This window comes from Melampsora larici-populina, assembly GCF_000204055.1.
Source record: "Melampsora larici-populina 98AG31 unplaced genomic scaffold MELLAscaffold_14, whole genome shotgun sequence".
In the NCBI taxonomy this organism is placed as follows: domain Eukaryota; kingdom Fungi; phylum Basidiomycota; class Pucciniomycetes; order Pucciniales; family Melampsoraceae; genus Melampsora; species Melampsora laricis-populina.
Window position 1 is genome coordinate 350554 of NW_006768778.1, and position 16533 is coordinate 367086.

The 16533-nt window shown below is 42.6% G+C and overlaps 3 protein-coding genes across 3 annotated transcripts; 1 reads left to right on the top strand and 2 right to left on the bottom strand.

Moving 5' to 3' along the window:
- Window positions 1–452: 452 nt before the first annotated feature.
- Window positions 453–2081, bottom strand: MELLADRAFT_55795 (uncharacterized protein; the record flags this gene model as incomplete). Its single annotated transcript, XM_007409092.1, has 4 exons — window positions 453–1233; window positions 1306–1540; window positions 1604–1717; window positions 1841–2081. The coding sequence occupies 4 exons, from the start codon at window positions 2060–2062 to the stop codon at window positions 656–658; spliced, it is 1149 nt and encodes a 382-aa protein (XP_007409154.1).
- A 2687-nt stretch (window positions 2082–4768) lies between these two features.
- MELLADRAFT_124355 (uncharacterized protein) lies at window positions 4769–5050 on the bottom strand (the record flags this gene model as incomplete). Its single annotated transcript, XM_007409091.1, has 1 exon — window positions 4769–5050. The coding sequence occupies one exon, from the start codon at window positions 5048–5050 to the stop codon at window positions 4769–4771; it is 282 nt and encodes a 93-aa protein (XP_007409153.1).
- Window positions 5051–11988: 6938 nt separating this feature from the next.
- MELLADRAFT_47989 (uncharacterized protein) lies at window positions 11989–16175 on the top strand (the record flags this gene model as incomplete). The annotated part of the gene is made up of 10 exons (XM_007408852.1): window positions 11989–12231; window positions 12307–12882; window positions 12970–13196; window positions 13377–13935; window positions 14015–14194; window positions 14278–14368; window positions 14807–15053; window positions 15151–15267; window positions 15338–15451; window positions 15546–16175. The coding sequence occupies 10 exons, from the start codon at window positions 11989–11991 to the stop codon at window positions 15610–15612; spliced, it is 2421 nt and encodes an 806-aa protein (XP_007408914.1).
- Between the last annotated feature and the right edge of the window lie 358 nt (window positions 16176–16533).

Consider the following 16533-nt stretch of genomic DNA (forward strand, 5'->3'; position numbering starts at 1 on the left):
AGGCTTTTTAGCGCCTTACCGAGCCACCCGTTATCATCTAAAGCAATGGAGTATTGGTGGACGCCGCCCTCGAGACTACAAAGAGCTCTTCAACTTACGACATTCGAGTCTGCGTAACGTAATTGAACGGCTCTTTGGAGTATGGAAGATTCGCTTCAATACTCTGGTACATATGCAAAGATTCCCTGTTGAAAGACAGGCTTCGCTGGTTGTTGCCCTAGCAGTCCTTCACAATATAATCCGACAATGTGGCGAGGATAATTTCTTTGATGAGTATGATCAACAAGAAAGGGCAAGACAACTTACTTGGGATGAAGCTCGAATAGTGGCTTACCGTGCACCAACAGCTGCGGAGCGGGCTAATGCTACTGAAGACCGTGATGTCTTAGCTCAGGAAATGTGGGATGATTATCAATTACATCCACATCGCATTTAGGCAAACTCAAACCATTATGCACTGAATAACATATTTATTTCAAACTAGGACAAGGGATAAGAAAAATCACAACTTTGAGAATCTACAATAACTTTAACAATGTAGAATAGCATAAGAACAATAGTAGTTTAAATACAATAGCATTTAAGCAAAATAGTATTTTGTAATGATAAATTTGTAATGATAAATTTGTAATGATAAATTTGATTTTGATCGATCTCATTGATTTTGATCTTTCTTCTTCTCTTCATCAATTGTCTCTTGCAAATATGCAAAACAAAGATCATCTTCTAATTCTAAAAAGAATTCGGCATTTTCTTCGTTTCTTAAGATCTTAGCTGCAGCCATACGATCGGAGACAGCTGGGAATTTCTCTTGACTGTGTTCTTTGAAGCGAGCCATAGCCTGAGGTTGATATCGTTGAGGAGGTGGAGGGTGGAGAGCTTCTCTCTTGATTCGAGCTGCTTCGACAAGTGCATCAGCGCGGGCATCAGCTCGGGCATCCTTTCGATTTTCTTTTTCAATTAAAGCTTGAGTCTTGAGGGTCGAATTTTCAGTGACTAGCTTGAGTGAGCTTGCCAAGTTCACTGGAGGCTTATAAGATCCACTCGGCTTGGAAGAGGATGTGTTGGTGGGTTTGGGGATGGTAGCATCCGAAGTGAAAGGCTTTTTTGCAGCCGAAGGAGCTGTCTTTGCTCTAGCTGACGAGTTCGACAGTATGGGAGGATTGGCAGGCCTGGGTGGAAGTGGTGGTGGTGGTGGTGGTGGGAGTGTATCGTCTGCATCAGATGAGTCACCTGTATTGAAATAACAGAATAGGTGAACAAGAAAGAACATTTCAATGGTAAACTGAAAGGAAATGCACTTACCCGCCAATTCAACTACTTTCTTTTTTCCTTTATCACCTCGATCAATAGGCTCTTCGTCGTCATTGCTGTTGTCAAGCACCTCCTCTGAGGCAGTTAGTGAATACTTTTGTTTTCGATTCTGGGTACTGGTGCCTGTTCGATTTGCACCAGAAAGCGGAGTTGAACCTAGAAGAAGATCCATGGCCTTGTAGAAATCGAATCCATGATCTTTGAAGATATGCGATCCTTTGTGTCCCTGCAATACATTATAGTGTAAATATAAATGAATCAGAGAACAGATCAAGTTGAGATGACCTACAGCAACCCAACCGGCCCAGAATTCTTCATCTCCATCAACAGTGTCTTTTTCTACACTCCAGCCCAAACCTGATCCTTCTTTAAGCTCGCGCATCAAACCATAATGTCGCTTGAGCTGTATAGAAGGATGAAAACACAAAATCAGCTGATGTACAGGTTCGAGTTCATTTGACATGAAATCAAAAGAAGTGACAATATGAATCTGAGTGATGAAATAGACCGAAGTGAAAATGCTTACTGTACCATAGTGATTCTTTTCTTGAGTGATGTCACGGTCAATTTCATGAGTATCATTCAACTCTTTGACAGCTTTTCCCCAAACAGTTGGCGGAAAGTTGTTGTTGGATCTATCGTTGTCATGACTCAAGTCTAGAAGGGAGTTGAGTAAGGTGTGTGTTTGGGCTTCGGTCCACTTAGCTTGAGGCTTTGCAGGCTGTGAGCTAGACTTTGGTCGACCCATTGATCTCGAGTGATTGATTGATCTCGAGTGATTGATTGAGGAGTTTGAAAACCGAATCCAAAAGGTGAGTGGTGAAAAGTGGTGAAAGGGAAGGGTCGAGTGGTGAAAGGGTGAAGTCGTACAAAGGTTGAGATTTGGAAAAAAAAGGAGAAGTACGATTTTACCTAAGGGAGGACCGATGAACGATGCGGAGTACAAAGGTCGGGGCCAGTTTCCAGCTGGATCAAAAGGGGATAATGTACCTTTTCAGCGAAATAATCGACTGTAGAGTCGATTATTTTTAAATCACGTTTTGGTACATTATTGGCAGTTTAAGCTGATTAAAATTCTGCATTAAAACTCTGCCGAACAACATTTTTTTAATGTGCATTAAATTAAAATTTTAATGTACATTATCGGTTTAAGGTGCATTAAAATGCACCAGCCGAACATAACCGAAGTTTATCTCAATTCCTGAATTTATCTTGTCACCAAAATCATAGTCCACCATACCTCTTGACCATTCAGAAATTTCTAATCATGTTAAAATTCATGGAGGGGAGAGTTTTGTATACTATACACAGGGAATGAAGCAGAAAATTCAACTGAAGACGGAGGGGGACATGACTTTGTTTATGATGGGAAGGATGTCAATGTCTTTGATGATGAAGACTTACTCAAAACTGATGACCATGTAAATATCTGTGTGGCACGTCGACGTGCACACACGGAGAGTTTTGAAATAAAACTCCAAGTCTTTTGGTTGAATTTAGACTGAGATTGTTGTTGAGCACCCTTTGTGCTTTGTGACTTGTTCAAAGGATTTGCAGACTCCTTTGTTGTCAGCAGGGGTCAACTGACTTTCAACCTCCCAGATGATAAGGGGAAGATGTGCTTATTGTGGCACCTCTTTGATGGGTTGTTACAGGGTCTAAGGAAAGTCTTTCGTGTGTGCACGTTGACGTGCTACAAGGATATTTACATGGTGGATAATGCTACTAAACTTGATGCTGTTCTAGAGCTCAATTATGCTCAGTTGTTAGATACTTCTCATCTTGACCAAGTCTCAATTATTTTATTTCATTAACAATTGACTTACTATCAATAAAGGTGAAAGAGGTGAGAACCATCAGTACTGTTTTATTTTACCTATCACTGAAGAATGTTCTTGGATCCATCACTCCTTATTGTCCCAAAGGAATGATCAGCCAATTCAATCATCTTATTGATCAAATCACCATTTAAGTTATCAGGTTGAAGAGGTTTGAAGTGACCATGACTCATTTATTCCCAGATCTTTCCACCTGTTGTATCCATTCATCATTGTCTAGCATCGTTGGTAATATTCTTGGTACCACAATGAAATACAATCTAGTTATTGATGTACCAAAAGCCCCCCTCTTGGTATACAAGCAATGAATGTATTGTTGCTCCTGCTCAATCAACAACCCCCCAACAAGAAAAATTGAATTGCCTGACCCTTGATTGACAATCTGTGAAAACAAAATGACAGCCTGCAGGCTGTATAACCTCTACCTGCAGACCATAATTTATAGGAAGCCTGCAGGCAAACAGTGAGTAAATCCCACTGGTCTGCTGTGGCCGGTTGGTGACTATAGTCCAATAGCCAGTCCGCAGGCCACTGTAATGTTGTCAAAACACCATTACAAAACCTATAAACATAAATCTAGTTATAAACATATTCAGACCCAAACAGATATTATATCTTTCCAAATTCTTCACGCACACAATTGGCTCCTTAGGGAATCTTTGACTGATTTTAGATTCATATCCTTTGGAGCCAGCTTTTAAACATGATGTTTATTGGCATTAGAATCAGTCGGAACCACCTTGTGGTATCCTGTTCCCTCCGCTCATGTTTACGAGCCCTCTCGAGATCATTTAGGTGAAGGACTTTCAGAAGTTCCTCACAGCCACCTTCTAACCCACCTGCATGCAAACCGGCCTTATATCCCTGTGGGGTGTCCTTTTGAGGCGGTGGTTCAATCCCAATAGCAGTTTACTTCTTGCAATTTTCTTTTTGGTCAATCTACCAAGTTCCAAATGCAGGCTGTTAAATTGGGGACTTGTGTATTTCTAAGCCTACTTGTTAGATATGATTTAGGCAACAATTATTATCACCTCCATCACCTTGCTTTGTGAATGTCATGATGTATGATTCTACCATAAATCAAATCAATTTTTAACATGATCTTTGAGACCCACAGAGTTTTGGTCTGACAGAGCAATCTATTGCACAGAGTGCTCAGATTCTTTAGCGCAGATAGCATCTTCAAAATCTGTATCAAAAGGACTTGTGATTTTCAACTTTCCAAAAAAACATGACTCAAATCAGACCTCTACAGAATGCAGCCCACATGACTGATATCCACCAAGGAAACATAGAAGGAGAAGCATTACTGGTCAAAATGGTAATGAATAGTGGGCGGCTTTGGAAGACAGAAAATGCTACAGCAACCAGATACATGGAGCAGAAGATTGACAACAGCAACACAGATGAGAAGAAATTTGGTGATCATAACCAAAGGCAACATAAGACATTAAAAGTATGCCCAAACTTTATACCCAAATCTTTTCATTTGAATTGAGTCAGGCATACAAAAAATGTATCCAGGCATCACTTAAAAATGCTATACTCCCATCATATCCAGCATATGATCATTCTTTCAAAACACAGCTTTTGGTTGACAGTTGTAGCTGTGTAGTTCAGCATGTGCCACAACAGTTGTTGCAAGTAAACATTTTCCACCAAAAGCAACCATCATCATCATCATCATCCTCACCAGTAAGGCCTGAATGGCCTTTGTGTGGATGTTGTTTTGCAAATGAGGAAGATCCAACTTGATTTATCAAAGGCTGTTCATCCACTCCTTCAATTGACGGTTTGAGAGACACAAATTCAAGACCACTTCCAGTGGGCATGGCTTGAACAAATGCTGAGGAGCTGCATATAAGCAAAATGGTTCCAATGAGTCCGACAGCATTCATGGTGTTTGACCTAGATGTCACATTCAATTTAGTCAACATATATGGGTTTGGAGGAAGATTTTCTAGGAGCCATAGAAGTGCTCCAAGGTCAAGTGACGTACAGAAAAGGAGCTGTGTGTGTCTTAGGTATTTGGGTGTGGTTTGTCTTGATCAATCTACCTGCAGAATAAGATACAAAGTAGATCCTAATCAGTCATTGAAATTATTCAAAATACTGTAGTAATAAGGAAATGGGCAGACCACTGGGTGGTGAGATGTAGGAAACAGTCAAGGAATATGTGGATAAAAAGTAGATGTTGAGTAAATCATTCAGCTTTTATACACATCAGAAACATTGAATGAATGTCCCCACCTTGAAACAAATATCACAGAAGTCATGATTAAGTTTGTTTACAGATGCGCCCCGCATTGTAGCATTTTGAAACTTGTGCAAAGAACTTGTGCCCAGAGCTCAAACAAAATTTCTGAATTTTTCAATTGTTAGGGAGAATTTGGGGTTATGGGTTGACACATAGATTTCCTTTAACACCATTCCCACCCTTCATTGGTGAGGATTGCTACTCTGGATTTATTGCAGCAATCAGCTTCTCTTGCTGAGCCCTATTCAGCTCAACAGATAGACAATACCAGTTGGTTGTATTAACAACCCTGGGCCAGCAACGCAGCTGTTGCGCGCTGCGCTGCTGGTACATTGCGGAATTTACACGCCTCACTTTTGCGCAAATGCTGTATAAATGTTGTGGGTAACCCTGACATGCAACAAGTTCTTTTGAATTGGGGTTTTTTTCTGCCCACAACAGCACTTTTTGTGTTGCAGTCCAAAAAACCATTGATTTTTGAGATTTTTTGGCACTGTTGCGCATGGTGTGTTGCACAACGGGTGATCCAGTGCGCAGCTCGTCCTGCCTATTTCATGCTGGGGTGCTAGGACCAATGTAACTTGATTTGTGGACTGTATGCTACGTGTTGCGGAGCAACACAGCCGGAAATTTCCTTTTTGCGCCGTTCTGTGTTGCTGGCACAGGGTTGGTTGTAACTGAAAAGTGGGCTGGATGATTGGTGTCTTCTTGGTCTGAGGCTTTATCCGCTGAGTCTGAGTATGAGGCAATGGGAAGGATTTTACAGAGATACTGACATGCAAATGCCAAATTTGATGTAGCAATATGCAGACAAAATCACTGAAGCTTGTTCCAGCCTACAAGCTCTGAGATATGCAGCTTCATCATGCGGGACTTACACCCACTCAAAAGATATGCGTAAAATAGGCATTCAAATCTTTGATTGAAACACCTTGGGGCTATGCATGTAGTCAAACCTTCAATTCTTGAAGTTCTACGGTTCTTTCCAACAATGGTTTGTTCAGAAAATTTGCTTGAGTCAGACATTCTCATACATACAAATTCAAGGTATCAAAGGGTGTTGATAAAATATTTTGCCTGGAGAATTTCAATTTGGTTTAAAATTGAATCTTCAACCCATCCAAACTTCCAAAGGTGCAGATGGTCTTTATCAACTACAGCACACAGTGTTGTGAGGTTTTTTTCAACATTAGAAGGTACAACTATCCAGGAATCATTCATCCCTGTATCCATCACAGTGAAAGATCTTGATTGGCTCCATCAATTTCCATTTTCATGGCCTCATTTCCCGTGAATTCTGACCCCTAACCTCCAAAGTATACTGAGCAAAGAGTATCTGTGGTTTCTAGGACGTGGACACACATAGAAGGCTATGATAAGCTAATATTTGGTGAGACTAATCATGTTAACCACAATTTCTGTCAAATCTCGTCAGCCTACTGGGTTCCAACACCTTTTTTCCATTAAATGTGTCATCTTTATGGATAATTGTGGAGAAGGTGGTATGTCATGACTGCTGTCCGGTCACATTTGCCCAGTGGGCATCTCTGCCCCTCTTGTCCATCAAAAACATCATTTATGTGGAGAATTGTGGAGAATGATGTATGTCAAGACCACTGTCTGGTCTCATTTGCTCATTGGACATCACTGCCGCTCTTGTCCACCAAAAACATCATTTTTGTGGATAATTGTGGAGAAAGTATGCCATGCAGACCATCTGGTGTCATCAGCCATCAACACCCCTCTTGTCCATTGGAAACATCATGTTTGTGGAGAGTTGTGGGGAATGATGATGAGCTTTTCAAATTAGCTGTATGTTTTGGTTGACTGTACTCAAAATTAACAGTGGCCAGCTCTCCTAACTACAAAGAAAGTGATGGCACCATCAGACAGAGGCCAAAAGAGAACACATGTCAAGGTTTGCCAGCCTCAATAGTTGTACATACACGAGAACACTTTCCACTCAAGTTAGTCAGACTGAGCAGAAGTTTCATCACAAAATGTTTGGGAAATCACTGTTTTTGTTTTTGCAAAAAAAGCAAAAATCAATCAACTCATCTACAAATTCCTTAAAAAAGCCGTAGTTTTTTCATGAACCAAACCCGCAACAAAAAAAGGTTCATTCATTCATTAAAAAAGACATTTTTATCTTATCATTCATTCATTACAGCCATTCCGATATTGCTTGTCGCTCCATTTTGCAAAAGAAAAAGTTGAAACCTAAGTTTTTACTTGATAAAACTTCAAACTCAGCTGTAATTCAAGGCAATACAGCCAAACTTCAGGTTTCAATCTCACAAACTTTTTCTTTTCAAAAGGGTGCAACAAGCAATATCGGAATGGCTGTATGTTGTAAGATAAAAAGAAAAAAATGTTGCTTAAAAATTGTAAAAAAATATCATGGAAGAAAAAAAGTAACAACATTCATTTATCTCTTTTACTTGATGTTTTTGAGACCGGGACAAGGTCTATTTAAGTTCTCTTAAAGACTGTTGGGTCTTAAGGAACTTATGGCTCTTTAAGTGCTGCTCCACCACAGCAGGCATTGACCTAGAACAATTATGTTTTAGGAGTTTGTTCATTGTTGTGAGGGTTGGGTGCTCAGATGAGGACTCAAGGCTCACTAATTGGGCTAAGAAGGGTCTTAGTGATTTTAATAATTAAATTTATATTTCAAATATAATGTAATTACAACTAGAAATATAGAAAAGGAAGAGGAAAAGGAACAGGGCTGGTCTGTTTGGATAAATCCAGACAGACTACAGTTAAGTGACTCCTGAAAAGGAGGTTTATAATTATAATAAATGAATGTTATAATTATTGAAGGATGGATCCAAAAGTCCTTCCTTTAATCCTTTTTAAGTAACAGATTAAAGAGTGAGATAAAGGTCACTACACTGGTTGTTCTTAAAGTCACCAACTTATGGTTGTTCTTAAGGTCACCAGCCTGAAAGTAATTATATGTAGGTCACTAGCCTTGGGTTGTTGGAAGGTCACCAACCTAAAAGAGTTCCTACTTGGGGAAAGTAGAGGATCCAGAAAGGGTGAAGGTATTACTTACTTTTAATCAAGGAACTGATTAAAGTAATGAAGTTATCACTAGTCTTATATTTATAAGACTCTTGATTGTTACTTCAGTAGAACTTTAATTGTTCTTAAAAGTAGTGTGTAATAAATGCTTGGGGGTTTTCTCTGAAGGCTGAGAGAGGAGGGGTTTATATACTCTCCTCTCTAAACCTAACTGTAGTGATATTTGTTATTATCACTACATTGGTTCAGGGTTAGTCATTAACATATATTAATGATTGTTACTAGTGATGCTTAGTTACATATACATGTTATGTGTGATATGTAATATAAGCATTTAACTCTCGACACTGAGTTATGAGGTGTAAATGGTGATTTATTACATATTACATGTTGTTTTACAGGTTCATGTATATGTAATAAAGGTTTTGGTACATTGTATTACATGTTACATACAGTTTATATTCAGTATGTAGCATGTAATTGATTTTATACATAGGGTTTTTACTGTTACAGGTTAATTTTGGGTACATGTATATGTACTCAGGGCTGACAATTGTGGTGTGGGGATGGCCCCAGAGGGGTGCAGCGGTTGTAACAACACTGCCAGCATTAAAGAGGTTACCAGAAGGGAATATGGGTCGTAGGAAGCAAACAGCCTTTGTGACTACATATATCACAAAGGCGGTCTGATCCCTACAACCCATATTCCCATCTGGGAACCTCTTTAATGCTGGCAGTGCAACCTGGTATTCTACCTCTGAACCCTCTGAGATGTGGGCTTCCCAGCCCCCAAACTCACGTGGGTGCAGAGCCGTGAGCCCTGAGAAGCCCCTCAACTTTTGTCTATGTGAGTGATGTCTCTGAATAAGAAGAACCTATTCATCCTTTTCACAACTCAAAGATGAACCAACCAGTTTCAATGTAGCACAAACAAGATCTGATGAATTACATTTACCAATAAATGACTCTTCCTGTAACTGTACCAAGCAATGAAACTTCAACTTGCATAAGGCTTGAGTCCTCCATTCTCTTCATGCTTGACTAAGCTATGGGTGGACTGGTAGTAGTATTTGGACTATGTCAAGATATACTAATTTGGCTTTCACAGGCATTTCATGTCTTTTGATTGAGAGAATTCTCAAGTCCCCTCATGATGTGCCCTCTCAATGTCTGTCAAGAGGGCGCGGGTTGGGGTAGTGAAGGGCTCCGGCCCTGGGGCTTGGTTTTTGTGAACCAAATGGGACCCTGGCTGGAGACCTCCATCCAAGCCCGCTCCCCCCCCTAATTATGCGCCTGGGAACGTGTGTAGCTCAAATCAATGCACCACTCAGGGGCATGGACAAGTGTTCTGAGCCTTGGGCCCATACCCACACATGCTGGCCGGCAGTTGGGACTTCCGCTGTCTTGTGCTGCTTATGTCTACATGCGGCATTGGAGCATATCAATCTGCGCCTTCTCTCCTTGGAAATCCAATTTTCCAATATAAGGTTCTGACAATTCATGTCAGAGGCGTTCTCTTGGGAGCTTTCTCTTCATAGATTTCACATTTGGTTCTGTATTAAATTCCTCACTCTATTTACTTTAACACACCATCCTTTGACACCCCCACATGTTCAAAAAATAACCCTTGCAATAGTTAAACAGCCAGCACATTTCCTTTTCCCCACTCGGGTTTGTACTGGAGAGGAGCACAAGTAGTTAATAGTGCCTGATAGCCTACGGCTCAGGAGGCATTCTAAGCAATGAATAAATAAATAAAAGGTCATATTTGAGCGGGCTGGTACAGCCTGAAAGCGCTACGTGGGACTCGGTTTTTTTAAAGTGCATAAGGCTTTATTGCATGGAGCACTATCTAAACAATTTAAGATGAAGAAAAAGGACCAGTATACCTTGCAGAGAGTCGGCCCTGGTCGGACCAAAGGATTTCGTTGTCACTCGATTTCAAGTTTCGGTCAAGGTCGATTTTACACTTGATCACTCGCAGCCTCGCAGGGCGCAGGGCCAGGCCTGCAGTGTGTGATCGAGTCACATGAGTCACATGATACGATCTGATACGATATGTAACATTGTACATATATGTAAGTCTATGATCATATGTGGCATGTGCCTATTACGGACCGGTCTACGGATATGACGCATCTGTTCACACTCAAGTCACACAATTCTCAAGCTTTGATTATCCTTCATTGCCTTCATCGTCATTCTCAACTTCTTTCTTCCTTTCTTCTTTTCTAACAAATCGCCCAGACTATGCCCAACTCAAAGGAATCCGCCAACATTGAGTCAGATATCACAACAACTACATCTGATCATCGTTCAACCACTCCATTACCAACGTCTGAGTCTCATATCAAACCTCAGTTGCTCTCAGATCTCGAACCGCCAACGCCCAAGGGACCTAAGATTTCCAAACCAGATAGCTCACTCCATCGGGACAGGAGTCGTGAATCCTCCCATCCGGAACTCCCCAACATCAACACCAATCTTGTCACCACTCCTGCCTCTCATATCAGCGGTACTCAGAAAGGCAAAGCTAGGGCATCACTCTCTAAACAGCCCCCCAATCTCATTGGTACTACTCCGCCTTCGGTTCTCCAATCCACACGCGCTCGAAGAGAACAAAACGTAACATCTGAAGTTGGCTCAGATGAAGAGACAAACTTCGTACCTCCCTCCAGGCCGACCTCCGTGAATAATCCATCGGATCCTCACGGCATCTCTCCTGTGACCACATCCTTCCACCTGCTTCCACCAAGTTCTAACCTTGCCCAACCACCTCAATCCCATTCCATAGCCAACAGGGTCTCTGTTGATGATGTAGAAGACGACGGGGTTGAGCCTATTGATCGTGGCGAGGCATTGGTCCGGCGTCGTATGAAGGAGCGTCAGCGGCTCAAGAAGGAAGCTGAGCGGCGTCAGCGTCGCGTTGAAGATGAAACCACGCGTTCCCGAACCTCTCATTCGCGTCCGACTGCCTCTCGTACTCGTACCGCTCCTGCTCATCCTCACCATTCCCAAGCATCCCACCCTCCTGCTTTCTCTGACTCGGTCAGTCACTCAAATGACCCCCCCGGTTCGCCATCGGCACATATGGTCCACGACATTCCGATCCCAAGGAGTGAACAATTTTCAAGATCAGCCAGCCAGTATGACACTGCTTCTGCTTCCAGCCGCGTGCCTCACGTCGTGGATCTGGATCGGCAACAAGGCATCAGTTCTTCCTCAAGAGGCCGCTCGCCTGACACAGTTCAATCTACATATCAGTCCTTTGGATCACCTAGTCAATTCACATCTGGCAGCTTAAAGTCTTCCGAACATGCCGTACGGATGTCTTCTTCTCCTACGTCCAAAAATATTCCATCTCTGCTTGGCAAATCTTCTCGATCATCGTTAATATCTTTTGGGCAGCGTGGGGGTGTCACTATGTCCGATGCAATCGAAGAAAGTGAAGACGACGAAGTTTATGAGGAAGGGGAAGATGCACAGGAGTACTTTGACTTGCAAACCCCAATTGCGCGTGGACGCTCCCGCGCACTTCCAGGGCAATCTATGCGTAGCCCTGTTATCTCTCAGCATACAAACCTTCAGCTCGACTCTCCCAGTCGGCCCAAGTCAACTGCGCGCCATGCATCTGTCTATGTTCCCGAAGCATCATCTTCCGAGGAGGGCCAATCCCCACAAGGAGAGGCCGATGGCAACCTACCAGCTGAAGCTGAAAACGCGAGTAGTGACAATGCGTCATCTGACCTGAACGATGAAGATGTAGAGTATACACTCAAAGACCGACAAGACGTGAGCTGCAAACATTTGCCTCGTCCAACGTTGATCCCAGTCTAGCTAATTGTATATATTTGTTTATTTGACCAGGCAATCAATATTGAACATCCTTTCGGATTGCCAATCTGGAAACCAGCACTCTATAAGAAGTCAAGATCTGTGGCTCGTAATGCGGAAGCTGCACTTCATGATTCTCCCACGTCAACTAGTGTTTCAACTCTCACACCTGGCAACATTTTATGGGCCTTATTATTTGGTTCCCCTCTAGCATTTGTTTTTTCCCTGGTAGCGGCCGTATTGTTCGTGATACCCTGGGGTGGAAGCAAATACGGTCGAGTAGTATGGGAGCTCGCTGGCTATCTTATCTGGCCATTCGGAAAATATGTCGAAGAATGGTCTGAAGAAGAAGAAGGTGAGGAGGGGGAAGAAGGGACACAACAAGAGGAAGCCGCCAACACACTTGATGTCCACTCGTCCCGATGGGAGGCAGTATCTGACATTGGCGACGACGACAACGACAATGAATCTGTTGACCGGCTCACCATACGCGGCGATGCTCATGAACGCACATCTTTAACAGCAGCAGAGGCTGGACCTGATCGATTAAATCTTCCACCCAATTACGGGGCCACTCACGGGACTAGACCCAGGCTATCTAATCAACATGTCTCGTCTTCTTCTACCTCAACCGATGTGACTGCTATACTTGGTGACGCGGCTTCAAAGGATATGTCTCGTCGACAGGCAGGCCAGAAATATCATCCAATCAGGGTACGGGCACTGGGTCGATTATCTTTCTGGACCGTCTACTACCTGATCATTGCTCCGATGATGTTGGCCTCCTGCGTTCTATGTTGGTTCTTCGTATTTCCCATTCCCATGGCCAAGTTATTATGGGTGCTTGTCCGTCATGTGGGCACAGAACCTCTGGCGCTTCATTTCCGTTCACCGCCTACCTTCATCGATCTCAATCAGATTGAGTCTGGAAAAGCGGGTCTTGGGGGTAGTAGGGAGGTATCATCTAGTCAACGTGCTGAAGCCCAAAGCGATTCTGGCCTGGGTGAATTTGGTAGTCTCCCTCGATTGAAACCTGGTCAACCTGCACCGAAGCATTCTAAGAAGTCCCTGTCAGCTAGTCGAGCAAAAGGCAGGTTAGTCAGCGGAAAGGCCAAGGTGTTATTGTGCACGTACAAAGCACTGGGAATCCAGTATTACAAGTACACTGTGGATGGAGTCAACATCATCTTCATCATCTTGATGCCATTCGTTATTTTTGTCATCTTTGATGCTTTCTTTTTGGTACCCCTGCATTTAACTGGATTCCTTGGCGTGATCTCCAGTCAGGCCGTGATCTTTGTTATGGCCTTACTAAGTGTTGTGCCGTTATCATACTTCATTGGCATGGCTGTTGCTTCGATTTCCGCTCAGTCATCCATTGGAATGGGCGCTGTAATCAACGCCACCTTTGGTTCGATCATCGAAATCCTTTTATATGGTATTGCATTAACGGAGGGCAAAGGAGACCTAGTCGAAGGATCCATCATAGGCAGTGTCCTGGCCGGTGTACTACTGATGCCCGGAATGTCGATGATCGGTGGGTCAGTACGCAGGAAGGAACAGAAATTCAATGCCCGCTCGGCTGGTGTGACTTCAACAATGCTGATCATGGCTATCATCGGGGTTTTGACTCCCACACTATTTTACGAGATTTATGGCACAGTTGAGTTATTGTCTTACACTTTCTGCTAAAGTTCGTGCAATTTATCATCGTGTACTCATATCTTCTTCAAACTTTTAGTTTCAACTGACTTGTTCAGGCTGTCCGGACGGCGTATCCACCAAGCCTGGAGAGATCAATACAGAGGCTTTGTGGAAATGTCAAAGTTGTCGATACGAACACTTGAGCCCGGTCAATGATGAATTTTATCAGACGTCTGTCAAAGGCTTATCTTACTATTGTGCCGCTCTTCTCGTGCTTGTATGTCATTTTCTTCATCGTATCGATTCTTTTCATCAACTTTAGATTGCTTTCTAAAAGAATAACGATATTGCTATTTATAGTCTTATTTGATCGGCCTATGGTTTTCGCTGCGAACTCACGCCTCACAAATATGGCAAACTCCTGCTGCTGCTCCTCACACAGCCGACCATGGTAACCAAATGCTAGCGCCAAATCACCATGAGCAAGATATGAGCGGGAGTACCAATCAACAGCGAATGTCTATGTATGTACGAAAACTTCCCGAGATGGTAAAACAGCAGCTTCTCCCCCATATACAAAAGACCCCCGCGACCAACACCGTCCAATCCGACCACCGTGCCAGTGGTTCAGGATTTGTTCATTCACCTCATAATCTCAAGACGGGAGCCGGTGACAATTCATTGAGTCTTGAGCGTACACTTACGGCCGAAGACGTCGATCGTACCATCAAGGTCTTAGAGATGGCTACCGCCAGGCACCTCTCTACTACCCCAGCCCACATGCTCAAACATCAGTATTCTTCGCATAGCCGGGATGCGTCTCGGAGTCATCCAAATTCTCAACAACCGCAGCATCATCAGATAGATGTGAACGTCGCATCTGGGATAGAGCCTGGCGGCGGGAGTGGTCATGATGCGCCTAACTGGAGTCGAAATAAGAGTACAACAGTCTTACTGAGCTGTACGTTACTGTATGCAGTGATTGCTGAGATCTTAGTAAGCGTAGTGGACGTGGTCTTGGATGGTTCGGGAATCCCCGAAAAGCTGCTGGGCGTGACATTGTTTGCGTTGGTGCCCAACACTACCGAATTCATGAATGCCATTTCGTTTGCCATGAATGGGAATATTGCACTCAGGTAAGATTCTTTTTGGTGATATGAATAAAGAGGTCGCCCGTCTTATCAGGATAAACTAATAGCAATATCGACTTGATCACTTTTTTTGTATCATCAGTATGGAGATCGGTTCTGCGTATGCTCTGCAAGTGTGTTTGATCCAAATCCCTGCTATGATCGCTATATCTGCAATATATAACTCGGGCAAATACATATCTGCTCATCACACCTTCACGTGAGTCTGCTCGCCATAGTTTCTTTGGCGCGTGGTCTTCTCTGACATCTTTTGATTTATTTATGCGCAGATTGGTATTTCCTAGATGGGATGTTATCTCGATTGTCTTTTCAGTCTTCCTTTTGACTTACACGTACATTGAAGCTCGTGCTAATTATCATAGAGGAACGATTCTAGTGCTCAGGTCTGTCATCAGTCCCATTGCTCACAAGCGTGTCTTTTAGTATAGGTGAACAAACTTTAAACTTTTGTGTTTCTCTTCTTTTTGGATTTGGCAGTTATCTTGTACTGGTTGGTGGTTTCTATTCAGCTCCGGTTGGTGGCTCTGTCACCGAAGGAAATTAAGCTTCAACATTTCTCTACATATCCTTGGAATAATGGCAAGATATGTAGTATCACTGTTCGAGAATTTTGATTCATTCATATATTGGAGGAATAAATTTTGTGGCATTCACTATTCTCTCCATTTTCACTTAACACGCACCTCTTTTCACTTTTTATGCTTTTATTTCCAAAGCCATTTTCTTTTTTTGCTTTTCACACTATCCTTGGACTCTGGGAGTGACGTACAGCTGAAGGTTTCATAAGCTGATACATTGAATTTATGATGCGTTTGACCTCCAAAGCTGATCTTTCATTTTCTCTCTTCTCACTAACATATCTCCTGTTTAGTTTGTTTTGTTTTGTTTTGTTTTGTTTTTTAATTCATTATAAGTTTTAATATATTGTGGAAGATTGATAGTCATGGAATATATGAATGCCTAAATTTAGTTGTGTTTTTCTTATTTCGATCGTGGGCTTGGTTGGCTAAATAGTTAACAGAAGATTGTGGCCTTTTGCACATTTGGGGGATGGTGAAAATTTCAGCCTCTTAAACCCTTGTAAGAAAATGTATCAATTTTTTTCTGAAGATGAAGTCAAAAAAGATCGGACATGGTCTAGAGAGACTACATATTGCCAATAGGGGAGGCATGAGCTCGTTCATGCCACTGCATAGTTATAGTCATTACAATTCTTGCGCGCTCATCTTCTGGTGTGGCTCAGCAGGTATTGCAATTCAAGATGCTTTGACTTACATGCATATCCTCTTCCGTTGACGTCTGTCACTTATTTATTCGTATACATGTTCCTGCGCCGCACAGCACAAAACACAAGGAACAGCGCCCCGACCTGCTCTCGGGTCTAATCACATAAGCGAGAAACGTCGGATTCTGTTTTGAATTGATTTTTAGTGACACCCTAACAGCCCGACTTTCTCAGCATTAC